The sequence below is a fragment of the Uloborus diversus genome, chromosome 8 (genome assembly GCF_026930045.1).
Source record: "Uloborus diversus isolate 005 chromosome 8, Udiv.v.3.1, whole genome shotgun sequence".
In the NCBI taxonomy this organism is placed as follows: domain Eukaryota; kingdom Metazoa; phylum Arthropoda; class Arachnida; order Araneae; family Uloboridae; genus Uloborus; species Uloborus diversus.
Genome location: NC_072738.1, coordinates 28,452,522 through 28,480,341, shown reverse-complemented (window position 1 = coordinate 28,480,341; position 27,820 = coordinate 28,452,522). Strand labels below are relative to the sequence as shown.

General features: G+C 34.5%; 1 protein-coding gene across 1 annotated transcript in view; it reads right to left on the bottom strand.

Annotated features, from left to right (window-relative positions):
• LOC129227474 (acetylcholine receptor subunit alpha-like 1) overlaps window positions 1-27,527 on the bottom strand; it is a 77,189-nt gene extending 49,662 nt beyond the window's left edge. The window contains exon 1 of the mRNA XM_054862042.1: window positions 27,333-27,527. Within this exon, the coding sequence (XP_054718017.1) occupies window positions 27,333-27,524 (192 nt within the window). The 5' untranslated portion in view covers window positions 27,525-27,527. The remainder of the gene's footprint in view (window positions 1-27,332) is intronic.
• Window positions 27,528-27,820: the final 293 nt, after the last annotated feature.

Sequence of the window (27,820 nt, the reverse complement as noted above, 5' to 3'; positions counted from 1 at the left end):
TTTTCTGACAAAATTTGGTGAGTGACACTTTATAGAAAAGCATTGGAAAAAAAATTCAAATTTTATTTCCATCGCCAAAAATCGGCTTTTAGTTTAAAAATGATAACTATAATAATTTTCCATGTATTTTATTCCTAAGAACAATTAAAAAATTACCATTCATTAATTTTAAATTTTATTATGAAAACAAAATTAAAATCGAAAAAGTGTTTTTTTTTTTTTTTGAAGAACTCGAAGGTTGTTTGAGATAAAGAGCTGAAAATTTTGCTAAATTATTTTTATTCGACATCAAAATGATCCCCCAAGTGCGAGTCGAAAAAGCCGCAAGGGCATATTTAACATGGAAACCCGACTACTATACGGCCTTTTATCTGACGATTCGACAAAATTATCATCATTCGGAAAAATTTGGAGTTATATTCGGAAAAACTATCATCATTCGTCGAAATTTCGAACTCCATTCGGCAGGATAAACCATCGTTCGGCAAAATGATCGTCATTTGGCGAAATTTAGAATTTTATTCGGCCAATTTATCATTATTCGGCAACATTTGGAGTTTTATTCGGCAAAATGACCATCATTAAGCAGAATTTGGAGTTCCATTCGACAAAATGATAGTCATTCGGCGAAATTTAGAGTTTCATTCTTCAAAGTTATCATAATTCGGCAGAATTTCGAGTTTCATTTGGAAAAATTATAATCATTTGGTGAAATTTGAAGTTTCGTTCGGCAATATTATCATCATTTGGCAGAATTATACACGTTAGGCAAAGTTATCATCATTCGGCGAAATTGGAGTTTCATTCCACAAATTAGCATCATTCAGCGAAATTTGGAGTTTATTCGTTAAAGTTATCATCATTCGGCGAAATTTGGAGTTTCATTTGGCAAAACTATCATCATTTGGCCGAATTTGGAGTTCCATTCGGCGTATTCAGAATTTCCACCTTCCCAAAAATTAAAGTTCGGGGCACCCCTGATTAGACTTTCAAAACTTAGTAGGATATTTACTGTCTATATCCTACTAAGTTTTGAAACTCTAATCAGGGTCTATTAGTAGGATATGGGTAAGTCAACTTATTTTAAATTTCATAGTGTAATAAAAGCAGCAGTTTAAAGCAGTCTTTCAAAAATGAACGTGAACCAGTGTTCTTTTTCGCGATAAAGAAATATAATAAAAAATATGTGTTTAGTTTAAATAAAAGTAATCCTCGCTGAAGCGGAAACTAATTAAGAAGATTTCAAATTTAGTAATTACACTCATAATAGTGTTTAATACAATTACATGTATCTGAAGCGGGAAGATCATTTAATATTTGAATGTCCTGAACTGTTGAAGTTCTATGTGAATTAAAAAAAAGAACCTAATGCTTTTCAGTATCGTTCCTTTATCATTAAAAAAAATGTTCTATTAAATGCCTACATTGTACTCGTTGAAATTATTACCCCATTAAAGCTGAAACTATTAAGTTTTATGTTTTGGTTATATGCCTTAAAATAGATTTTTCGCTCTAAATTAATTCTACGCTTTAGAAAAGCGAAGCTAAACAATTCTTCGAATTTGGCACGACGCCAGGATCAGGAAAGATTGCATTTGAAAGCTGAGAACGACTGAAAAATCTATTTTAATCTCAATTTAAAATTTCGTAGTTCTTGGGCATGAAACTTTTTTATTTTAGTTCACGAAAGTGTATTTCCCGATAAATTTACTGGAATATTTGTATTTCCCTTTTATCTTAATTGCTAAGAGCAAATTCGAAGTTTTATGACTCTTTACTTTTGAAATATCTGACGATCTAGAAAATTTATTTAAAATAACTCTCCGTAGTAATGGAATTTTACTTACTAAAATTGGCAATAGAGTAAAAAGCATAGAAAAAAAAAGTTCTTTGATGTAAATGCGGCTAAGACGATACTAGAAAGCAAGAAACAAGTAACATAAAGAATAACTATCTATTCTTAAATTTACAAAGTAAATTGAAGACTTTAGAAGTGTTTCTGGTGTTTCATTTTACTATCGTCAATAATTTCGTCAACGAAAATGTTTCGGAATTCCCTGGAATCAGAGAAATTTGACGGTATTGCTTTTTTAAAAATTTCAATTGATAACAGCTTTTTCAAAATTATTTAATTACATTGTGATCATCCAATTTTTCTGTTCTGTTTAACTTACATTTCCAGTTCTGTAGCAATTATCAATATCTAAGTAGTATGTTTTGGACATGGACGAAACTTACTTCTTTATGTTTGGTATGAGTTCGTGGCTCTTACATAAAATCTCGAACTGTGTAGTTTTGCTATTTGCAACTGCAGAATCAAGAGCGAAAACTAAGAATAATATTAAAAGCCTTGTTTATATTAGTTACAAGCATTTTATTTGTTAACAAATAGAAGATGGCAACAAATAACTATTTTGAATCAATGCGAATTTTCTAAAGGGTAGGGTGAGGTCGAGGTAGAGCCACTATAAAAATAGGCTGTTGCATCCATAGACTAATAATAAGAATAGACCGAGCTATGGCAACCCTTTTGCTGCTCATAAACCAAACCATGTGACTGGTGGATATCCTAGCAACAGCGGGCGTTGATCGTAGCAGACGATCAAAGCCAGAGAGAAATAAAATAAATAGAATTGATGAAACACGAAAGAATGATATTTTATGGAGTCCGATTTGTAAATTTGTTATTCTAAGTTGTAAATATTTTGTTAATATAATGAGTTTTTCGTTTAGATAGTATTGTGCATTTCCTTTATTCAATTTCAATAACTTTCTAAGCAATTAAAGATGCAAGAGCCCAAAAAGAATCGGCAAACGGTAAGATTTATACCTACAATTTCAATTTAAGATACTGGTTACTACATTTTTCTGTTAACGCAAAACGTTTACGCCATTACGTTCACGCCAACGCTGACGTTGCAGTTCCAAATGAAATAAAAGTTACTGAAAACTGTGATCAAAAACTAATTACTAATATCAAAGTAATGCATAACTAAAAGAAAAACAGTTCAATCTCTGCACCTGGAAAAAAAAATTAAAATGAAAACACATTACGTCTTAAAATACATGTCGAGTGCCAAACTATAGATAATGTTGCCATCTAGCAACCATGCTGCCAAAGTTTTCGCCAAGCCTTCCACCAGTCACATGATGTATCCATGAACCAATTTTTTCATCAGCAAGTCTGGGAAAGCTCGGTCTACTCTTATTATTAGTCTATGGTTGCATCAGCTTAATTTAGCCATTTTGAATCGGATTTTAATTGTTGCGGATCTAGATTTACCAGAGTAAAGTTTCCTGTTCTGCCAAATTGGTTAAAAATGATTTTTCGTTTAATAAACAATTTACCTTCCGCTAAAAATTGCTCGCAGTGAAAAATAACCAAAGACGATAACTTGCCAGAAAAGACAACCACTCAAACACGCTTTCCGATCCTAAATGGCTGATCTTAAGCTGATGCGTCGACTCGTATATATAGCGGCCTTAGATGGGGGAAAGGGGGTCTAAAATCAAGATTTTTTTTAGGAAAGGCCACAAAATCTGACTATTAAATTTATTTTTTTGAAACTTTTTATGCATTTTAAAACTATTGGATTTATAGATTAAGCATTAAACAGAACCATTTAATTATGTTTTATTTTTTTCTCTTAGTGTCTCAGTATACATTTGAACGATTATGTTTTGATAGCCCCCCTTTTTCCCATGGTAGGGTTCAGTGAGTCTAGTTCAGAAAATGCGGTACATTCTAACAAAAATTTGTAAATATTGTTTTTCAAATAAGGATACAGTGAAATAAATGTACCTTGGTTACTATTAGCGGTACAAATGCCCAAAAATATACGAACATTTTTACCTATTATTTAAACAAATAATGCCAACATTGATCTTTTTTTTTTTTTTTTTGTCATTGTTTCTATTCTGAGCTACATTTAGAGAGGGAAATTTTAAAACAAAAAATACCTCCAGAGGTTATCAAAAATAATAACAGCATTGTTTTGTCATTTTATTACAAAATATGGAGCATTGATATTTGACAATCGTTAACTCAGAGACAAAATGAATCATCGAAATGCAACAATTAGCAGTATAGCTCAATGAATGCAACAGTTAGATAAGTCTAATCGTATAGACCCCATCCCAGAAAGCGCCTCATAATAAATAGAATCTTCAAGTTCATTCTTACCTTTATGCAGAGATCTGCTTTCTTAAGACTACACTTTCAGTCTGTATGGAAATTTAGAGTGTGCGGCTCTTATTAATGATTTTAGAAAAAATTTTATCAACAACATGCAAAATACGTTCCATATGGAACGAACATAAACAAATATTTTTCTATGATTTTGCTTGTCGACAGGCCCTAAAACTAAAACAAAAATACTTGTTATTATCTCAGTATATCTCTTCAAAAAAGAACTAACTAAATATCTTAATTAATAAAAGAGAAACTATGTGTTTTTCAATAAAATTCGACTTTTTCCCTGTAGACCTTAAGACCATGTTTAGAATTATTTACCAATACAGTACACTGCTCTAGAAGGCGCTTCAGTTCATACAGGGACGTTGAGTTTTTTCCATTACTTTTGCAGTTCAAGTGTGGGCGCGTGACGAGATAATTCGTTTTAATCAATGGTCCCTGGGTTAACTAAACGATGCTCGTGTACATATTTGTATAAATATTACTCGTGTAAAACTTACAGTAAACGAGAATTAAATGACGTTCTGTGACTTTTCTTTCACATGGGACAGAAATGCACCGCAAATTATCCAACAGACCCATTTTCCTTCACCTTGCCCTCTAAAAATTTAAAAGAGAGGACACGTCTATGATAAAAAAGAGATGAAGTTGAAGCCAGAAGTATAAAATTCATCGGTGCAAATTTGGGCGGGGTTACGATAACGTAGTTGATTCACGAGATTGGTTGTCACCAATCTCTGAAACCGAAGGGATGAGAGCTGACGAATCGGTTTACGTTTTAATGTAATTTAATAAACGAGCTTCATAAACTTGCAACCATAATGTAGTTTAAATGAACTACGATTGAGATTTATTGATACAATGTTTTGTATCAAAAGTATCCCACACTGCAAAAAAATTCCGAAATGTTAGTGAGTATTTCAGTGTAACGTTTCGGGATTTCAATGGTTTTATCAACTTCCTGGAAAAATCAGGTACTATTGTCAAAAAGTTTCCTGAATTGCTACAAGTTAAACGAATGCAGACTTCTCACTGTTGTGAAAAATATTTTTAGCTCCCATTTCAAAAATTAACTGAGCGTATTTATTTAGTGTATCGGCTTCAATTCGACTTTGGCCCGTCGAGAGTGATTAAACTCCCAAAGGGAGGGAATAAGTCGATGGATTACGTAGCTTTGCAAGAATTGCAGGAGAGTAAAATTTTTGTTACTATCAATTCTGTCTTAGCTTTGGCCATGATTGCAATACTGCTTTTGAAATCTTCTTGATTAATCAGGAAGGTGCCAAGCTATCTGTACTAATATTATAAAGAGAGATGCGGATTTTTGTGCGTTTATATGTTCGAAGTAATCTCCGGAACCATTGCACCTATTTGAAAAATTCTTTCACTACATGAAAGGTGCGTTCTTACTGAGTGCCATAGCTATAAATTATGCTTATACGTATTTATAATATTTTTTAAACAACAGTTTGTATGCTACCAGTTTTTATTTAGAGTCGCTTGATTGTTATAAACTTAAAAACAAGAATAGGTTGTACTGCATTATTACAGGCCGAAGCAAAAACCGTTTGTTCTGTCTTTGCAAAAGCAGATTGTCTTAAGGGTAACTTTGAGCTGAACGCTGACGGATGGAAACTTGTGAAAGGGAAAAAATCTCGTTGGCAGCCTAAACAACGCCAAACGTTATACAAGCATTTGAGTCTACAGAGGACAAGGTGTATAGCTCTATTTACATTAAACATTGTAAATAATTTAGGGTCGCCGAATGTTTTTGCTTCAAAACTTATTTAAATGAATTATAACTGAAATTCGCTTCGGGCACATTAATTTTTGAATTCAAGTAGTGCAGATAGGCGATATTAATCAGTGTTTCTAAAAGTTGCAATTTTGCATGCATTTCGGGCTATCCTATAAGGTTTTTTATTCATACTTAATCGAAAAAAAAAGCATCTGTCGATGGCTTCATTTAAGTACATTTAATTTAGAAAATTCTCAACTCAAGGAGTAATTGCACATTAGTACCGTATATTCAAAGTAAAGAGTTAAAACAATGACGAATAGGGGAAAAATGACAAAGAGAAAAAAATGAAAAAAAAATATATATATATATATATTTGGAGAAATATTCCTAACGATGACCGTATTTAAGCATTTAAAACAATATAACTAAATAACATAACTCAAAAATTTATTATCAGAAAATATCAGAAAAAAAATTGCCAAAAAAAAGAAAGAAAAAAAAGAAAAGAAAAGAAAGGCACGTGAAAAAAGATTTCCGAAAAAAAAAAAAAAAACGAGAAAAGAGGTTGATATTCATCCTGGGGGTAAAAAAGAGTCATCTCTTAGTAGAATATGCAACATTAATCCTACTAGCCAATCGGAATTTGGTCACTTAAGAATTCATTGGAACATTTTCGTTGTCCAACATATTTCCAAAGTCTTTTGGGAGTTTAAGGTCCAGCCAACCTATCAATTAGCAGTGGAGTACTTAGCATGGGTGATACCTGAGGCTGTAACTTGTGGTGACACGCCTTCCCTATAAAGGCAAAAAAAAAAAAAAAAAACTAATGTTCTGTGAAAACATGAATTCGGACTGCCCCCTCGCTAACCCCCCCCCCCCCCCCTCTTAGCGACGCGATAGAACTCGCTAGCATATTTAGAACTCGATCTTGCAGAGGAAGACAAACATCGGCAACTAACTTTATTTAATACATGAAATTCTGACTCCGCTTCTGAACTCAGAGAATTGTTTATAACTATTTTAACTTTTCTGACAATTTTTAGATTCTATTGCTTTATGGCAAACATTTAAAAGCGATCTCTGTGACGACATATTGCAAAAAGAGCGTCAGAAGATATACTAAGATTGTCGTTCAATGTTAAACGATATAAACCAGAATATTTTTTTTAAGACAAAATTTGTCAATGAAGCGGAAACTCAATAGATGACTTTAGTTTGCTACCGCTGCAGAGAATCAACGAAAAGAATTATATTAAAACAAGATCAATCCAGCATGTTTTTTAACGTACCCGGAGGAACTGGGAAACTTAATAAATTCAACCCTAGCCTAAAATAGATTCTAAGGCAGACTTTGCGAAGGCTGTTACGGATGTGCGGGGACTTAACTGGAGTGCGAAAATAAAATTGAACAGACGGAAGTTAATAGGTAACAAAACTATAAAATTAAAAATTGAACATCGAATTAATTGGAAGAGTGATACGTTGCTTTAGCAGGCATAACTTTATTCTATTGGGATATATTTTTCTTTCGCCGTTGTCGAGCGTTAAAGTTTAGCCTGTATACCACTTTACTATTTCGTTTTGGTGGCTGCATAGATGGAAAATACAGATACAAAAAGGTTTTCAAATGCAAAATCATGTTTTTATTGCATTACCATTTTAAATTTCTCTTTTTAAAGTTTGCCTCGGACCCCCTACTAAGGGTTGGCGGACCCCAGCTTGGGAAGTTCTTCTCTATCATTATAATCATTTTCTGTTTAAAAAAATCACTTCTTGCCAGTTTTCCTGAAAAAAAAGTCTATTTATCCCGCAAATTCCCTATTTTAAACTATTCCATTTAATTTTATTTCTTTATTTATTTATTTATTTTTGGTATTTTGTTTATTTGCAGTATAACTTTGAGCCATCATTTCCCCATTTTAAACCACCCTCTCAAGTTTTATTAGTTTTTCTTCATTTATTCATACAAAATGGTAGAAAAACCCATGAACTACTGTCTAGTCACCCACAATTATGGATTAATAATTCATAAAGCCATTTTAAATGAAATATTAACGTGGTTCATAGCTGTCCTATCACTTAGGGAAACTCTGAGCCACTTCAGAAACTGATCAAAATAAATTATTTTACGAAAAGTAGTATGATTTAACTTTAATAAATAAAATAAAAGTTCTATACATTTAAAACGTTAAAAAATTCTTTTCTTGTATTTCACAACATCACAAGATTTTTAGGATATTAATTATGCATAGACTATTACTACGCAAGAAGAGCACTTCGAACAAGTTCAGCAATGTTTTTCAAACAGTAATTTCAGAATTGAATGATGTAACTGGTTGTGAATCTATTGCCAACTTTTTTTTTCTTTTTGCGAAATAAAGGGTTTTGAACCTTTTTTCATAACCTAATTGCAAGAGTGCAGCACTAAGACTTCTAATATTTATTTTATCTTATTATTCTTTTAAGTCAAATTTACTAAAAAATTTGAAGTGATACAAAATCATCCGGTATGACTCATGTAGTTTTATTCTTTACCAGCAATATCCGCACTGCTTTGCCAGTAGTAGAAAATTAAAAGGTCATTTGGTTCGCCTGTATATTTATAAATAATGGATGATGAATTTCTCGCCAATATGGCTATGTTCATTTGCTCGCCTACGTTACGGTTCCACGTTATGATAACTTGGTAATTTACTATTCCACGTTATAATAATTTGCAGGGTAAAATGTTTTAAAAATTGGAATAGAAAAAAACTAAAACAAAATCGAACTTTAAAAAAATTGATTCGAGGTGCACACCTTCATGCTACAAACTAATTCTGTGCCAAATTTCGTGAAAATCGGCCGAACGGTTTAGGCGCTATGCGCATCACAGAGATCCGGACAGAAATCCAGACAGAGAGACTTTCAGCTTTATTATTAGTAGAGAATACACTAAAACTATCCCACATGTAACTTTCAACAATCGAGATCTACGAAATGTATCAATTTTTTTCTTTAAAATGGCCTGGAAGCAATGGCCATAAAAGAAATAAAAAAAAAAACAAAAAAGCCTTTCTTTCAGCACCATCATTGTAACTGCAACTTTAAAGTTCTTTTCGAAAAAGAACTAACAACAAGCAGAATGCTGCCATTCACAGTTTTCTAATTCTTTTCCGAAATGCTTGCGCGAAGTTCTTTGCAATTACATTTTAGCCGAATCGATGAATCGATTGCTTTGGAGCGGAGCCGAGGAGAAGGAATAATTGATTTAATTACATTGATTAAGTAGAAAGTGGAGATTAAGTTTCGTACCGGATTTCTAACAGATCAGCGATTAGTGGACATTGTGGGTGTACGTAGTTTTCCTTCACTGCCCCAAGCACATTGAACACAGTCAAGTTATTTTGGTACGTATTAAGCTATTCTGTACAAAGCCAATCATTGGCACTCCTTTTAAAAACGTCATATCTTAAAAATTAGCGGTTTTGAGTTTAGGGGCCATTCATTAATTACGTAAGGATGTTTTTGGCAATTTTTGACACCGGCTCTCCCCCTATGTAAAGGTAAGTAAGAATTTGCAACCCCCCCCAAACTTACGTAAGATTCCATTCCGTTCTTCAAAATAATAAAATAACGAATCTTACATAACTGGAATCGTTATTAAATTCACTATTATTATTTTTTTAAAACCTTTTTGTGTAAAGAAATATTTACTAAAAGAAATCTAGACTCGACAAATATTTTTTGTATATGATGCGATACTAATTAAAAATACGACCTGCGAAACACAGTGCGATTCTTTTATTATATTTTACACTAATTCATTCTTTGAAGAACAAGACAAAAACAGCTCATCCTAATACTTTTTTACCTTTCAGAAGCAAATTGTATATGATCCCGCCAAATCACTTGACCGCGCGATTTCTAATATAAAATCGACTTGGAAAATATTACATAAGAATGGGGGTGACACCCCGCCCCCTCAAGTAAGGGTATGTGAAGATTTTTCCAACACCCCTTCCCCCTCGGGACCCTTACGTAATTAATGAATGGCCCCTTATGCCTTTTTTTTGAACTGCCATGAATGTGTAGCATATCTTTGCAGCACTGTAAAAAAAATCCGAAACGTTACTGAGTATTTCCGTGTAACGTTCCGGAATTTCAGTGCTTTTCATCCAGTTCCTGGAAAAATCGAGTTTCATTGTCAAAAAGTTTCCTGAATTGCTACTATTCAGACTTTTTACTGCGGTAAAAAAAATATTTTTAGCTCTCAGTTCAATGATTAACTAAGAGTATTTATAAAGTGTATCGCTTTGAGTTCGATTGCCGCCGATCCAGACTGATAAGGCGTCCAAAGGGCGGAAATCAGTCTATGGACTACGTGGCAAGAAGTGCTAGGCGAAAATTGGTCGGAAATAAGTCTATGGACTACGTGGCAAGAAGTGCTAGGCGAAAAGAGGTCTAGACCGATAAGGCGTCCAAAGAGCAGAAATCAGTCTATGGACTACGTGGCTTAGCAGGAACTGCAGGCGAGAAAAATTCTTAATACTTGCTTGCAAATCTGTCCTAGCTCTGGCCATGTTTGCAATAATGCTGTTGGAGCTTACGTGGAAACACATGAGGGTGCCACGCTTTATGTTATAACAACCTAATGTAACTCTAAAGTTCCAGAGACACGACTAGTTATAAACGGGAATATTTCTCAATATTTCAGGAGGCTTTTAGGATAATTTTAGGAAGGTTACTGAATTTTAGCGGAAAATTTTCCAGGTTTTTGCAAGACATGCTACTGGAAAAACTTGGGCACATCAGCTGCCCATTATTTTCCAGGAAAGTTTCTGGATCATTTTTACAGTGAAGCCCTGCATTTCTATAACGTAATATTTCGCCGTTAGAGAGCAAAAGTGTCGTATTTGCATTTTAAAGTATATCTGGAATGTTCTTTTCAAAAATGTCACATTTTGGATTGTATTTGATCCATTAGGCATGAAGCATCAGTGTCATTTGTGGAAGATGATATTATTTACTCAAAAAACAGTATAGCTCACAAAAACAGAGCATTTTTCATTCTTAATACTTCCTTTTACCAAAAAGGAAGTATTGTATTCGCAAAAAAATTGTGACTCAAAAATCGACCTTAATTTCCATTTTACTCACCTTCGAATGAATATTGAGTTTTTTTTTCGACTCAACCGCACGTGGATAAGTGCCTAAGAACGTATAGACACGTGAAATATCCATAATGATGGTTCCCGAGTTAATTACAAATAATTTTCTTGTGACGTCTGTATGTACGTATGTATGTCGCATAACTCAAAAACGGTAAGTCTTAGAAAGTTGTAATTTGGTACGTAGACTCCTAGTGAGGTTTAGTTTTGGTTGCATTCGGGTGTTTCTAAAGGGGTCTTTTGCCCCTTTTTGAGGGGAAATCATTGTTAATTTCGATGTAAACTCAAGTGGTGTTATAATTTGTCGAACACTTATCGATATATCGCCAGTCTTTTAGTCGCCAAGTTTTGTCGCCAACCTGGCGACAAATTTGGCGGTTTTTTTAAAAATCTGTTTCAATTTGGCCAGTGTTGGTGATATTTAGAGAGCAAACTATTGAATCACATTAAAATTGCCAGTAATGGGGATATGACATTAAATTGGAGTAAATGGAAGTCATGTGATGCACACATCAGCTCATTTTTTAATCAAGAACGCACTATTTGCCTTTATGTCGGTATTGTAAGGAGAACAATTAGTAACAATAATGACATATTTTAAGATATTTCTTCATAAAACAGAGAAGAAACACCGATTTTCTTGAAAAAGACCTCATGCGTAAAACAAAGTTCAATCAGTGGCTTGAAATACAGTTTTACTACATGATAACTTACATTTAGTTTTTACAATCGCTCTGCTAAAAAATCACTTTTTTTGAGATATGACGTTGTTGAAAGGAGTGAGCGAGGATGTAAAAATAAGTATTGGTTAAAAGGTAAATTGAGGTAGTGAGAAACAAAAGGATGCAAATGGCAAAATTAAAAATTTGGAGGTACCCATTTCAAATGGTAGGTGAACCTTTTCTCTGTCTTGGGGCAAGAGATTGTACTAGTAGCCCTCGTAGGTGCTGCTGTATAGCATGATTTCGAAAAAAAATTCAATGAAAGCCTACCTAGGACCTGAACTTTACACGCGTTTTACTCGAAACTTAAAATACAGGGTGCGGAGAAAGTTCCCTCAATTTTGTTTAAAACGTTTTTCTAGCGTTAAAATCGTATGTTGGCGATTTATTTGGCACATATTGTTTATTGTCATTAAAACAATTTGAGGTTTAATCATTTGTTCTTTGTTAGTTCATTGAGTTAGTGAGCTATGAATCGTGAAAATGTGCGTGTTACTCTCGTTGGATTACACAAGAAGGGAATGAAAACAACCGATATTATTCGAACGACTGGATTCAAGAGTAAAACAGTCTATGTCGCTGTGAAACGCTACAAGAAGACTGGAGGGACTGCCGACCGTCTACACAGTGGTCCTCCAACCACTGCAACGACTCCAGCGAATGAGCAGAAGATTCGCTGTCGCATCCGTCGCAATCCAGAGCGCTCAATGCGAAAGATGGCCAAAGAACTGGAGATCAGCGAAAAAAGCGTCCGAACCATTGTAAAAAACAAGTTAGGACTTTGTTCTTACGAGATCAATCGCCTCCACTTCCTCAATGACACAATGAAGTAGAAAAGATTGATAAAAGCTCGACGGATGCTTCGCTTGACAGCTGGTGCTCGAGTTTCGAAGGTTCTCTTTACCGATGAGAAGATCTTCACCATCGAGCTTACACATAACCGTCAAAATCATCGCCAACTGCTTAAAAGGGTTCAGAAGAAGACCGCTGCTGCAAAAAACATCGGACACAGTCACTTTCCAGGCTCCGTAATGGTCTGGGCTGGCATTTGTGCCACTGGGAAGACGCCGCTTGTTTTCATTGACAAAAACGTCAAAATTAATGCTGCGAGCTATCTATCAGCAGTGGGTTCTATGCGATGTACTGAGGCCATGGGCAACAGAACAATTTGGCCAAGATGGATTCACACTCCAACAAGACGGAGTTCCTGCAACTCCTGCGCATTCGGCCCGATCGACGATTGCCATCTGCAAAGATCTGTTTCCAGGTTTTTGGGGCACGAATGTTTGGCCCCTTAACTCACCGGACCTCAATCCGATAGATTATTCGGTGTGGTCAATCGGAGGAAAAAAATCTCGGGAAAACGATACGCCACGGTCGACATGCTCAAAACGGCTCTGAGGCGTGCCTGGAATGAGATAACGGTGGATGCGTGCGCGAGCATTGTCGGCAATTTCAGACTGCGACTCCGTAAATGTATTGAAGCCAAGGAGCCAATTTTGAACAATTGTTATAATTTTTTTGATTAATATTATTAGTATTGTTTCAATAAAGAATTTTTATTGCTTTAAGTTGTTGATTTGTTGAATTATGTGTTAGTTACAGCCTATTGAAATATCTAATAAAATTGTGGGAACTTTCTCCGCACCCTGTAGTTCACTTGTATCCCTTTGCTTCACACTGCCTCAATTGTTTTCAAAAGTTAAATTTAACAACTGTTAGAAGCTGTCGTCTGTATCTGTCTGCAAAGAAAGCATTTTAACAAGCAATAACTAATACTAGACATTATTTAACATAACGAATACCAAACGTTAAGTTCACTGACATATAAAGACTTAAAATTTCTTATGAAAAAATAAATTGATCGATAGATATAAAAGATAATTCCTGTTGTATTTTGGTGTCGTAAAATATTGTTCATAGTTAATTATATATCATGATGTAATTTTCAGAACTTACACTGTAAACACAATTCGAAAACGTTCCTGGAAAATACTAGGCAGCTGATGTGCCCAATTTCTGCCAAAAAACAAAAAACAAAAAAAAAAAAAAAAAAAAAAAAAAACAAGAACGTTTTCCCTTGATAAAAATTGGCAATCATTCTGAAATTTTCCTTGAAACTTTCTGAAGGATGGGAACATTTCCCCTATTAAAGGCCGTCATGTTTCAGAAACCTACTTGAAAAATTAAGTAGGTTCAAGTAATTGATTTGAATCTTCCTGATTCAACAAGAAAAGCACCAGAAGTATCAGGACAACCATAGTCAAAGCTATGCGAGAACTGCAAGTAAGAAGCCAAGCATCTCTCTTCCAAAACTGCAGCTATCCATTGACTATTTTACGCCCCCCGCCGCCCCCCCCCCCCAACTTCCTCCTTTTCTGTTTTCAACAGTTTCATAGCCATTAATTTTATTTTGAGGGGATGGGAGCATTACATTGAACATTAACATTTTTCTGGGGGACTAGACTCGATGAAAACTTTAAAAACATGAACATTTGTTGTAAGAAGGGACACTTTTAAGTGAGTATTTTCTCTATTTTTTTTTAATAGCCTGAAAACGATATTTTCAGCCTAGGGGGTTTATTTACATTTTTTTCACAAACTAAAGGGCTTCACCCCCTGCTCGTCAACCCTCGCCCTCCAACACCTTTTCTATGAACAATTTACACCTTATATTTCTTTCGAAAGCAGAAGCCTGATTTAAACCAGTTTTGACAACCTCTTTCCGTACTACCGTAAAAAATTCATGGGAACAAAGATTAATGCAGCAGAGTCATTGTATTTCATAGCCTTTGTCTGGTAAAATGCAACACAGCTAATTTTTAAAGTATTCAGTTTCATGTTTCATTTCAGTTTTCATTATTTATCAGAACATGTATAAAATTAACTTACATAAAACATGTGTTGCGAAATATTTTTACTGTGTTCACCAACTTCTATTCGAATTATTTTATAGTATTTAATGAGAATTTGGTCGACCAATATATGAAGTTTCCCCACTTATTATGTTTTTTTCTCATCAGCCCCTCGAAAAACGTTAAATCGTGGTTCTTCTGTATGTCAATACACAAAATTACGTGTTACAAAAATTACAATGATTGTGGATAATATCATACCAAAAGTAAAAATAAAATAAATTATCACGTTGAAACATTGAAAGTACACGTAGAATTGTATGTTCCCAGATTTGCAATGAATGAACAGTATAATATACGAGGACAAATCAAAAAGTCTTTACGCCTATTTTTTAAGTCAGAATATGGGAATACAAAACGTACATTTCCAGCAGTGACAGTTCCTTTAACCGTACCAGCCGTATCTGCTTTTTGCTCGGAAGAGCGGAGCTGCTAGCAGTCATTTAAGATGACGGTTCGTCTTCAGACGTCCACAGCTTCTGAGCAGTCAAGTGTTATTCGTTTTCTATAGAGAAAAAGAGACAAACGCCCCTTGTGTCTCTTCAAGTGATTCTCCAAGAGAGAAACTTTTCCCCGTGCGTTTGGAGCATTTCCCTGCGAGTTGTTATTTGCGTTTGTCCCTTGCTCCATAGAAAACGAACAACATTTCGCTGTTCATAAGCTGTGGACGTCTAAAGAACAACCGTCATCTTAAATGACCGATAGCAGCTCCGCTCTTCCGAGCAAAAAGCAGATACGGCTGGTATGGTTAAAGGAACTGTCACTGCTGGAAATGTACAAATTCGTTTTGTATTCCCAGACATATTTTGGTTTAAAAAATAGGCCCAAAGACTTTATGATTTGCCCTTGCAGAAATAAAAATTTTAGAAACAGAAAAATTCACATAAATTTGTTCAAATTATTAGTTGCAAGAGTGGTCGAATCGAATTTTGACGGATGCGCGATGGGCGAACACATCTAAATATACTTTCTCTCAATTGTGTCCAAGCGGGTTAGAGCCCCTCAAACCGTATTTCTCCCGACTATTCACAATGGAACTTGCTTTGGTAAATATAAGTACGTAAGATGGCTGATCGAATAAGGGGACGCATTAAACTACCGCTTTTTAATCACAACCAAAGCATGTCTTATACGTAAAAACTTCGTTAGTGTTTCGTCTAGGCCCAAAACCTTTCGTGAACTCAAGAAAACAATCTAACTCGCTCTTGAAGCTTCGAGTTGGGTGTAAATTAGTTTTTTGCGTTGTGATCTACCGAATAGTTCAGTCGATACATGTTACCTTGCAAAAAGTGGGAAAGAAGATTCTTTCATTTTTAATTTGTACATATAGGCCGCAACATGGAAAAACCAAGTTTTTCAATACGAAAGTCCTCGGAAGAAGTTTTGGGGGGCCAAAAAATCGGATTTTTTTTTCAAAATGTCTCAGAAATGGTCAAATTTAGCGAAAATTCTCAATGTAACGTTTAAAGAACATTAAATTTCCAACACCTTTTATAATCACAACTTATTTATAGCATGAATAGCAAGCTAGAGACCGGCGTGGAACCCAGGAGGTCCACATGGACCACTTTGGGAACCACTGATAGTTACAGAAGTATTTTCTAATGATATATTCCTTGCCTTGCATACTATTCTGCAAACTACTTTCTTAAAATGTTGAATGTAGTCCACTGCCAATAGCAAGCACTTGAGGTTTGACAAAGTAGGTATATTTTCAAATCACTAAATGCACGATGTTTAAGGGGTGGTCAGACAGATTATTTGCAGACTTCAAACTTTCAATAAGGGTACATATTAACGTAGTGTATTTCCTTTCTTTTTTTTATAAACCAATCATAGATTATTAATGATACCCTTACTTCCGAAGCACTCCTTTCTCCTTTTACATAATGATTATAAGCCTGCAAATTAGAGCTTCAGAGACTTTCTTCAGTCGAAAAACTTATAAGCAAAACAATCAGTAGTTACAATCAAAATATTTATGTACTTTAAACAAACCATATTGAGCCATAATTCTGTAAGATAAAGCTTACAAATATGCCTTGTGCAAGTAATGGGCAGTAACTAAAAATTTTTAATTTTTAATTGTTTTTTTTAAATTTTTTCATCTGTTGTACGTTATCTTTATTATACAAGCTTGCTTATTTGATTTTCGCTGAAAAAACGTCTTATTCGAACATTGTCCTATTGTTAGTATTGAATCCACCACACATTTTTTCAAATATCTCAAAAACTTATTTCTGCAGATACGGCCGTTTACCTGCACACAGCGGAAGTAGTATCTTCATCTGATTAGAACTTCCGCTTGCAAAATATACACAACCGCAGAACTCCAGTAGCGCACGATAACGAAGGTTTATAATTTAAATGACATGAATTTCTAAAGCGATTTCAGGATCCCATTTTCGCATCGGTATTGCGTTGTCAATACACATTTAACACATTCGATCGCTTTCAAAATAGTTTTTATAACGTACAATTCTTCCATCAAACTCTTACAAAGCAAAAATTAATTAATGTTTTAAAATCATATAAAACTTACTCAATGATTCTGAAAAACGCCTTTTATGTCACTTAGATAGTTAAAAAGATTATAAAACGGTTAATGAAACAGCAGAATGATATTTGGCGAAGTGACAAGAGATGGATTTATAAGAAAAACTTCATATTGGGGTCGTTTCCAAAATTTTAAAAGCATTTTTTTCTGAAAGAGCATGCTTAAAAACATTGGATTTGACCATTTTTTAAATAATTTGTTTAAGTTTAATATTTTTAAAAAAAATTACTTAAATCGGTGCACTTTTGTATTTTACGCTTTCGCCGATGACATCACAAATGATGAAATGCCGTTCAGTGTTGCCATTCACAATGCAAAATATTTAATTCGCATCTTTATTGACGTGTATTGGCAACGATATGATTGATATAAGGCCCCTATATAAACGAGCCGCCGCATCAGCTTAAGATTAGCCATTTTGAATCGGAGCACGTGTTTGAGTGGTTGCCTTTTTGGCGAGTTATCGCGTTTGGTGAGTGTTCACTTTAAGCAATTATTAGCGGCACGTGAATTGTTTATTAAACATAATGTTATTTTTGGCAGATTTGGCGAAATCCGAAACTTCTCTGTGATAACCCTAGCAGCGCAACAATGAAAAATCCGATAATAGCGGTTCTAGGTTGATAGCAAGCGTAGAGCGCAATTTTAATTCTCTTCTTATCATAACGTGGAACCGCGGTACAAAATGTGCCAAATAGCATCATTTGTAACGTCATCAAGACCACGCTTTGTTTGAAAAATTGGACATTTAAAAAAATTAACTAAAAAATAACTGTTGGGAAAATGAAAGCATTTTCTGGGTCAATGCTATTTCTTTTGCTTATTCTATCAATTTCAGTGACTAAAAGTGTTACTATTGACTGAAGGAAACAACCCCATTGTGATTCTGATTTGCCAATGTAACAAAATATTACTGCACTACTTGCAAAGAACTGAAAAAAGAAATTGTGAACAATGTGAAAAATATACAACTGAACCATAAAAGGAAAGAATTACACAATGTGCGGAAAAACTTTAAATAGTCTAGTTTTGGTTGATGGCCCTCCAATTATGGCATGTGTTTGATGTGGCAGTGGACACTTTAAAGACATTCAAGCATATAATTTCATTTATTAAAAACTTCAAAAATGGTGACGTGATTTTAGGTTATCCGTATTCTGTTTTACGGGTTAACTATTTAATGCGACATGTATGATAAAATATTTGAACAAAAAACCAACAGCTCCGGGTGCTAAGCTGTAGACCCTGACAAATGAATTTTCCGCTGGATTTTTTTTTTTTTAATCTTAACTGTTTTTCTGTCATAAAATTTTAAAACCGTTTAAACTATTTCAGAAAGTTCTATGAACTATACTAATAAGCTAGCTCGGTTAAGGCCACTATAAAAAGGGGAGCTGACCCGTCGGTCATTTTGGTTCCGAAATAACAGGGCTCAAAATTAGATTTTATAAAAAAGCCTCGTTGCAGAAAACTGGTGTTCAAGCTCTAATTGAGTTGCTCAGATTGATGTTTGATCATTTTGTTCTGTAAGTGAAAGAGATTAAATTAATACAAGTTAAAAAGCAAATTAGGTGGGGGAAATGACGTTTATTAGAGTAAACATTTCCCGAAACATTTTTTTTAATGAATTTGTGAATTAAGTTATCTTTCTAGATTGACCCTTAAGTGATATTTTACTTAACTAAACATCAATTGTTTTACGACATAGAAACCAGCAAATGTTATAACGTATTTTCTATGCTAGAAACAGGGTTCGATCCAAAGCTGGCTTGGAACCAAAATGTCGGATAAGTCGGCCTGTCTTCTTATAGGGGGTTTATGCTCAGTTGGTGTAACCTGTGATAATTGGACATAATCAAATATTGCAGTATTCTCCGACGGAGATCAGCGGCTGTCATGTGACTAAAGTCCAATATTCTCTCCTGAAAATTATACACTCCTTTCTCCGTTGGCACAATGTTTATAAGCCTCCAAATTTTAGTTTCGAAGACTCTCTTGAATCAAACATCTGCTTGACCTGATCTCATTTTTTCAATGAACATATTTATATTTATTGAGGTATGTATTGTATACACACTGGTTGCTTTGACTCAAAAATAAATAACATGAAGTACTATCACTTTCAATATATTGATAACAGCACAAACCTCATTTTGGCGTACAATTCTGAAAACAGTTCGAAAAATCTTAACATTAGCGCCAACGGGGAAATTCCAAGGAAATCCCGAAATTAGAGGCGACTTTGCTTCAAGCAAATTTTGTAGGAAAAAGTTTTTGAAGAAAAGAATTTATAGAAAATATATTTTTGATTTGAACAATTTTCCGTTCAATTTTGAAAAGTGCAAATCCTTTAACATTAGCTCCTACGGCAAAACTAAAAGTCATTGCACGCAGGGCCTGATCACCCAAAAGCTCAGGAATCATGAGCTTCCCCTCAGAATTAACAGGGGGCCCAAAAATGACTTTAAAATTTCAGTTTTTGCTTTTAAAATGTATTTTTAAAAGTATTCAAACATCATAACTCGCTAAATAGAAATTTTGGAAGAATTTTAAAAAGCGAGGACACAGTTCATAAAATGTGGTAGCAAGCTATTATTATCTGTGGAATTAGCGCAAAGTGCTAGAATATATTTTTATCACACTTGATAAATTTTATAAAGTGATATTTCTGAAACCATTCTTATCTGCTGCAAATGGGAGTACAAAAATATGTTATGTAAGAAAGATTAATATACCGGGGCGGGGAAGGGGGGGGGGGTTAACTTTAATTGGAAGTCTGCTTGGCCGTTTTTTCGAAAAAAGACATATTTCATTTGTGAGTTTTGTTTCAATGTGCATTGAATTTTTAGAAAATATGTGCTGAAAACAAAATGTGGGGGACCCTGAAATGAGACTTAGCTTCCTCTAACTTCAGAGGTTAATCGGGACATGAATGCACGAATGTTCTGAACTTAAATCCGGATTTACTTCAAAAAAATTTTGTTGAAAATAGCTCTTGAGGACAAACTCCCGACTGCGACTCCTAGAGATTTTGGTAAGTCAACTCCAATAATGACTCCTGTGCCCGAAAATTAAAGGGGATTTCGACTCCACAGCTCCGACTCTGACTCCGTAGCTTTGGCAAAAATTTAGACACGAAAAGGAAATGACAGACTTGAACTCTTCAAAATGTAAAGTCCTCCACTCCACAAACATTGGCAGAGGGGCGGACTCTAAGGTAAATGACCTATTCCGACTCTGAGTCTTTGAATTATAAGTCGTCGACTCCCGAATCTGACAAATCTTTACCTCAAAATGAGATTGACTCCGACTCCGCAGCCATGGATTTTACTTTAAAATAATTATTGTTGATATCATTTATTTTTATTTTCACGCCAAAGTTTTAATTTATGTGTATTCAGTTTTTGGCGGAGAAATTCGAAGTCATTTATGTTTCTACAAAAAAATATGTGCAGATGATTTTTTTTTCTTTTTTGATAATGAAAAGTATTTCTTTACGTTGACCTTTTTTTTTTCATTTATTTCAAAAATACATTAAACCATTTTAAAAAAATACTTTTTGGCAAGAGCGGAAAACAAACGATTTATTTTAATGAGCTTATTATTTTTATTTTTTTTTTCTTTTGAAAGCGATAAAAGATTGTTTTTAATGGAATAAATATATCAGATACTTTGTTTAAAAGGTCCTACAACTTAGTTCATTTATTTTATTTTTACGCATCTATTTCTTCAGATGAGCGAGGCATATTTTATTTCTTAAGATCGGGTTAAAATGTTAAAAAGTTTCGTTCAAAATAATTTGAGATTTTGGCTCATTTTGAGAACGTTGATCAGATACTAGAAAGTTGATATTGGAATACGGGGAAGTTGGCTCGTTTAGTTTTGGACGGAACTTCTTGTTTTAGTGGAGTTCTGTGACACTCGAGACAGAAGTTAAGGCACCGTCGACAATAATGCACAGAAAAAGATGAAGAATGTGTATAAAAATAGAGAAGCGTTTTTTCTTTCCAACGATGTAAAATTCAACAAGAGCTTGAGCAACTTGCAATTCACTTAGCAGCTTGGTACGAATATGGTCCAACTAGCTTAAGCAGCTAGTAACTAAGCAAATGAGATAGTTGACGAGAGCGGAGGTAATCGGACATTCTCTGATAAAAAATAATCAGCTTTTGAGAAACTTGTTACGAATATGGTCCAACTAGCTTAAACAGCTAGTAACTAAGCAAATGAGAAAGCTGACGAGAGCGGAGGTAATCGGACATTGTCTGATAAAAAAAATAATCAGCTTTTGAGCAACTTGTTACGGATATGGTTCAACTAGCTTAAACAGCTAGTAACTAAGCAAATGAGATAGCTGACGAGAGCAGAGGTAATCGGGCATTCTTTGATAAAAAAAATAATCAGCTTTTGAGCAACTTGTTACGGATATGGTCCAACTAGCTTAAGCAGCTAGTAACTAAGTAAATGAGATAGCTGACGAGAGCGGAGGTAATCGGGCATTCTCTGATAAAAACAGAGCACCCTGGAAGAAATGAGAAGTTACATCATATCACCCATATCCAACATTTTCTCCCTGAAAGCTGCTGAGAAGTCAAACTTCCAAACGTAAGGCTCATTGATCTTCCATGAAGCGTACTTTAAAACTTTACCGTGCGTCGATCAATTTCAAAATTTCAAAAGTGTTTAATAAAGTATATCTTTTACATAAACTGGTAACTTTGAGCATTCTCTTTCTCTTCTATTGAATTTAATTGAGAGGCAGGGGAAATGAGCCCAAAACGAGTACATTAGCTTTGACAGTTCAAAAATAGGTTGTGGTCACATTCGACATTTTATTTATATTTAAAAGAACAAACTTAAGCAAAAAATTGTTTTTAACATAAAAATCTTTAGAAAACATAACCCTTCTGAAATCCTGCTTCGCATGTGGGGTAGACTAAAAGGAGGGTAGGATTAAGCATATGATGTTAAGTCAACTTGGACCGTAATTATTTCACAAATTTAATATATATTGCTGTCCGAATATGCTGGCTCAGTCTCATTGGTAAGAAGCTTAATTTTCCTGATAGGATCGGCAGTTGACTCAGGCTTAGTTACAATCAGACGTGTATTGTTAGAAGCAGAGGTAGAGTTTGGTTTGCGAGTTAGACTTAGCGGCATGTAATTCGAATCTCATGACGCCAGAGGTGTTTTTATTTTGTGTGTACTGATCACATACCAAATAAGCTAAATGGATACGTTTTTAGCTAATTTGTACAAATAAAGGCATAGCCTCCACCCTCTTCGTCCAAGCAACTGAATTCATTTCATCCGTACATAACCTAAGATTTAAACCGCAAAACGCAAAATAGATATTTAAAACCAACAAGGACATATCATGATCCATTTTAGAGTAATCATAATTAAAGGAAATTCAGTTTTAATTAAAACAGCAAAAAACTTTGTAATCGTTTTGTTTTAAAAACGCGCACACTAGGTAAATGTGGTTAATATCTGTAACTAGTAGATACGGGAAAGTTCCTACAAGTTCCTCAGATTCTTACGAGTGTTAGAGAGGCATAAATTCTAAGGCATACCTGTTATGGGCGGAGTACCCGCTTTTGGATTGTTTCCCTATTCAGCTTTTGTAAATGAGATGATTAGTGCTAATATACATAGTGAAAAAAAGTAATAAATTAAGTAATAAAATTCTAGCACAACTTTCAAAAGCAGTATCCTTACGCTACTGCGTAGAAAAGCTGATGCAGTCGTTTTCCGAATGGTGCGCAGATAAGAACATTTTTATGCCCCGTGATGGGTATATCTGATACCATCTACCATGATACCATCTATAGTTGCGCAGCTTGAAAGCGGGGGGGGGGGGACAAGCCGCTACAGAACCCTTGGTTCTCAGATTATGGCCAATACTAATACGGAAGTTTTTTTCACTCTTGTGCCTTATAACCAACTCCTCCATCCTCAGAAGTTGTATTCAGAATATGCAAATTCATCTGCCAGACATTAAAACAATGATATTTTCAATATTTCCAATTATTTTTCAATTAGGTTGGGCACCACCGTTTTTAAATAATAGAGATAATAAATTTAAATAATTAGAAATAATACAGGGTTTTTGAGTTAATTGATGTTTAAACATGTCATGGGTGCACCGGAGGATGGATATTGAAACTTCAAACACCGGCAACAGTATACGTACATTTTTGCTTAGGCAACCCTATACCATCGGTTTTGTAATATTTTTACCTACTTTTTTTTTCTTTAACTTATGTGGAAACTCGATAAGGGTAAATTACTCATTTTTGGGCTTCTTTTAGACCCTGACAACTATGGTTAAGGACCGTAAAAAGGAAGGCAACCTTACTTTAACGTTTTCTCTGCAGCTTTTACTCTGCATTCATGACAACAGTTTTTGGAAACTCGATGAGGGTAAATTACTCATTTTTGAGCACTTTTTAGCCTCTGGCAAGCCTGATTAGTTCACACGCAATAGGTAGGCAACGTTACTTTAACGTTTTCTTTACAGTTTTACTCTTCATTTATGACAACAATTTTTGGAAACTCGATGAGGGTCAATTACTCATTTTTTGGGCATTTTTTAGACTCTGGCAACCTTGCTTAGGGACTTGAAAAGGGTAGGCAACCTTACTTTAGCGTCTTCTTTCAGCTTTTACTCTTCATATATGACAAAAAATTTTGGAAACTCGATGAGGGGTACATTGTCTCCCTCGTTGAAAAACTTTTATCCCGTGACAACCCTGATTAATGAGCCGAAAAAGGTAGGCAACCTTAGTTTAGAGTTTTATTTCCATCTTTTACTCTTCATTTATGATAACAATTTTCGAACACTCGATGATGGTATATTTCTCATTTTTAGGCACCTTTCAACCCCTGGCAACTCTGCTGAGTTTACGTGAAAGACGTAGAAGTTCTAACTTTCGCGTTTTATTTACAACTTTTACTCTTCATCTACGGTAACAATTTTAGGACACTCAATGAGGGTTGTTCAAACTAGAACCCCCTATAACAGGACAGGCCGACTTATCTGACATTTTGGATCCAAAACAGCTTAGGATCCAACCTTTATTTCTAGTATTTATAAATACGTTACAACATTTGCTGGTTGCTATGTTGTAAAATAAGAGATTTTTAGTTGAGTAAAATGTCACTTAAGGTCAATCTAGAAAGATTACTTAATTCACAAATTCATAAAAAATGTTTCGTGAAATGTTTACTTTAATGAAAGTCATTTCCCCACCTAATTTGTTTTTTAACTTGTATGAATTCAATATTTTTCATTCACAGAACAAAATGATCAAACATCAATCAGGCAAGCACCAGTTTTCTGCAACGAGGCTTTTGTAGAAATACTAATTTTGTGTCGCTGCAAATTTGGAACCAAAATGTCGGATAAGTCAGCGCCCCTTATAGAGAGGCCTTCGTTTAAGTCTAGTGGGATCACTCGACGTTAAATCCCGGTTATCACAAATTTGCCATTTTAACTGCGCTTGCGCACGGACTTTGCTGATTTCAAAACTCTTGCTCAAACTAATTTAAAACATTTTAAATTTGTCTGAGATGACAACAGATAAAAATTAGAAATTACAAAGCTTTCTTTGATTTAATTTTTACGCCTCGGTAAAGATTGAGTTTTGAGTCTTAATTATTAATGGGTTCGGAGTCTGATTTTTCTATCAAACAAAGGCCCTTTTCAGAGCCAAATTTTTAGCGTCAGAAGAGCGTACTCGAATTACAGCATCACTTCTAATACAAAGCCGAACCCTCAACCTAAATACAAATGTAGAAAACTGAGCTGTTTACGCCTAACGTAAAATATCCGCAAAAGACGGATATCTGTACTCATATTCCAATCATTTTTGAAGTACATATCGTGTGTTACGTTTACGTTAAATAAATATTTCCAAACCAATAAGTATTGAAGTGTCATTTTTCTCTTTTCTTTATAAAGATAATCAGTTATTCATATCCGTAGTTTCATATAATGTATCCCGAAATCGCTGTGAAAATATTCTAATTGCATTCATTAATTTGTTGGGACTCTAGCTCAGCCGAAATATAAACAAGCAACACGAAATCTCAAAACAGAAAGCCCAAAAAGCAAAGCCCGTGCGCAAGCGCAGTTGAAATGGCAAATTTGTGATAACCGGGATTTAACGTCAAGTAGTGGGATCTCGTATGGGAGTATCGCAAGCAAAAACCTGGCCGAGCTGCAGCATTTCGCGTTAATTAGGAACATAAATTTGGATGAGCCGCATTAAAGAAGCCGATACATTTAATAAACACGCTTGGTCAAACTTTAAACTGGTAGTTTAAAATATTTTTCACATGAGTAAAAAGCACGCATTTGTGCAACTTATAGCAATTCAGGAAACGTTTTTGCAAAGATACTTGATTTCACGGGGGAAAAGATGAAAACTTCTGAGATCCCGAAAAGTTTTACGGAAATAACTATTTTTTTTTGCACTGTATAAATATGCTATCATTGTAAGAATGGTAAACTTGAAGTTTAGCGAAGGACGAAATGAAAAATCATCTTTCTTTTTATTGATTTATTATATTGCTTATTATTGATTTCAAAGAGCCACAAGTATTGATTCCTTTTTAGATATTAATAAACATGATAGTACAGTCGACACACTCTTATTGAAATATCGGTTAAAAGAATATCCCGCTTAATATCATACATTTTAATGAACAAACCATTGTAATTTTTTATTTTGATCCCAGATAGAGGAATATCTTTGCTTATTAGAATTTTTTTTCGAAGATAATTGTCTACTGCATGAAACGGGCTGTATGTTTATTTTACTGTAAACAAAACGACACAATTGCACATTTAGTTGAAACACAAGATTTATAAAAATCCTCTCTTACTTCAGATAGATATGACTAAAATAAAGCTTAAAATGAAGCTTGGAATAAAGCTTAAAGCAAAGCTTTTTATCCTTTAAGGAAAGTTTTGTGAAAGTTTTCACGATTTTCATCCATTTACGACACGCATGCAGCGTGTTATTGAATAGTTTTTATAATTTATTTTCCTATCAAAAGTTTAAAATGTTTTAAATATGAGGCAGCGAGAAGCAAAGGAATGCGTCCTTTTCAAACTTCAAGTAAAACGCGATTAGTGTTCGGATCCTAGGTACGCTTTGATTGAATTCTTTTCTAAATGATGCTATATGGAAGCACCCACGTAAGCTGCCAGTACCATTTTTTACTCTAAAATAGAGAAGGGGCAGGCACACTTACCATTTGAACTGATTATCTCCAAGTCTTTAATTTTGGCATGTACATACCTTTGCTTCTCAGTGCCTCATATGCTTTCCAAGTTTTGCAGTGGTTAGCTAAACTGGATTGATGAGTTGATGTATCAAATAATATCGTAAATCTCTTATTTGTGTACTATAATATACTATTTATAGAAGAGTCTCTTAACTTGACAGTATATTTACTCGAAAGAAAAATCAAATTTAAACATATAAAGAACATTAATATTCGTTGACAATGGTTCACAGAACGTGGAATGTTGGCATTAAAAGCTTTATTTTAAGTTAGAATTATTTTCTATTGAATATTTCATTTGAAAAATAATTTCTGAGAGCTATCTACTAAATAACAATTTTGTAAAATCTTGACCATCAAGAAAAACGATTAGATTTTGTAAAAACTTCTTAATTTTGTAATTTTTTCTTTAATCTGTAAATGCTTAATTATATTCATAGAAAGTTTTAAAAGTAGTGTTGCAATCACGGTTAAATTTTGAAATAAAATATGTTTTTAGGAAATCATTACTTCTTGGATGACATGTTGGGTCAAAACAGCATTCGATTTTTTATTCTGTTTAATATTTATATTTCGATTTCTAACTCCTAAGCTTGATAACATTTTTATGCGGAAATTGCTTTTATGTTATGCTATTAGTTGATGTCAAAGCAAGCTAGTTGGAACATTCCAAATCACGTGACATGCTTCAGAGAAAGGACAGAGAGGAACAGAGAGATGCTACAAGAAATAGAGGTAGAAACAATCAGACTCACCACGTCAATGAGCTGGGACAACTTGAGTCCCATTTTGACCGTAAGGCGGTCAGAATTGTTCCCCACTGGCCGGATGAGGGAATTGTAGCCATTGATGAGGTCGTCGTATAATCGCTTGGCATCAGCGTTCGAATCCCCCCTGCATCCGGCGACGATTAACAGCAGCAGGAGCGGCACCGGGCCGGACGCCATGAGGGAGAGATGTGCCGGATGATGCTAGACGGCTGTTTGCCGGATGAGGGATCAATAAAGAATGACAGGCGGCTCCACCTGGTGGGATGAAATGCACTGGAAAGCGTTCTTAGCGTTGGCTTGGATCCGTTAGACATTTCCTTTGTCACTTTTGTTAGAGGTCAATGATTGTGGTCTGCTGACTATTGAAAGAGATATTCGAATAATAACTGAAGTTGAAGTAATATTAAGTCCAGAAAGGAAATAATTTATAAAAAATAGATTTTTCAAACGGTTCTTTGGAATGTGGCAATAAG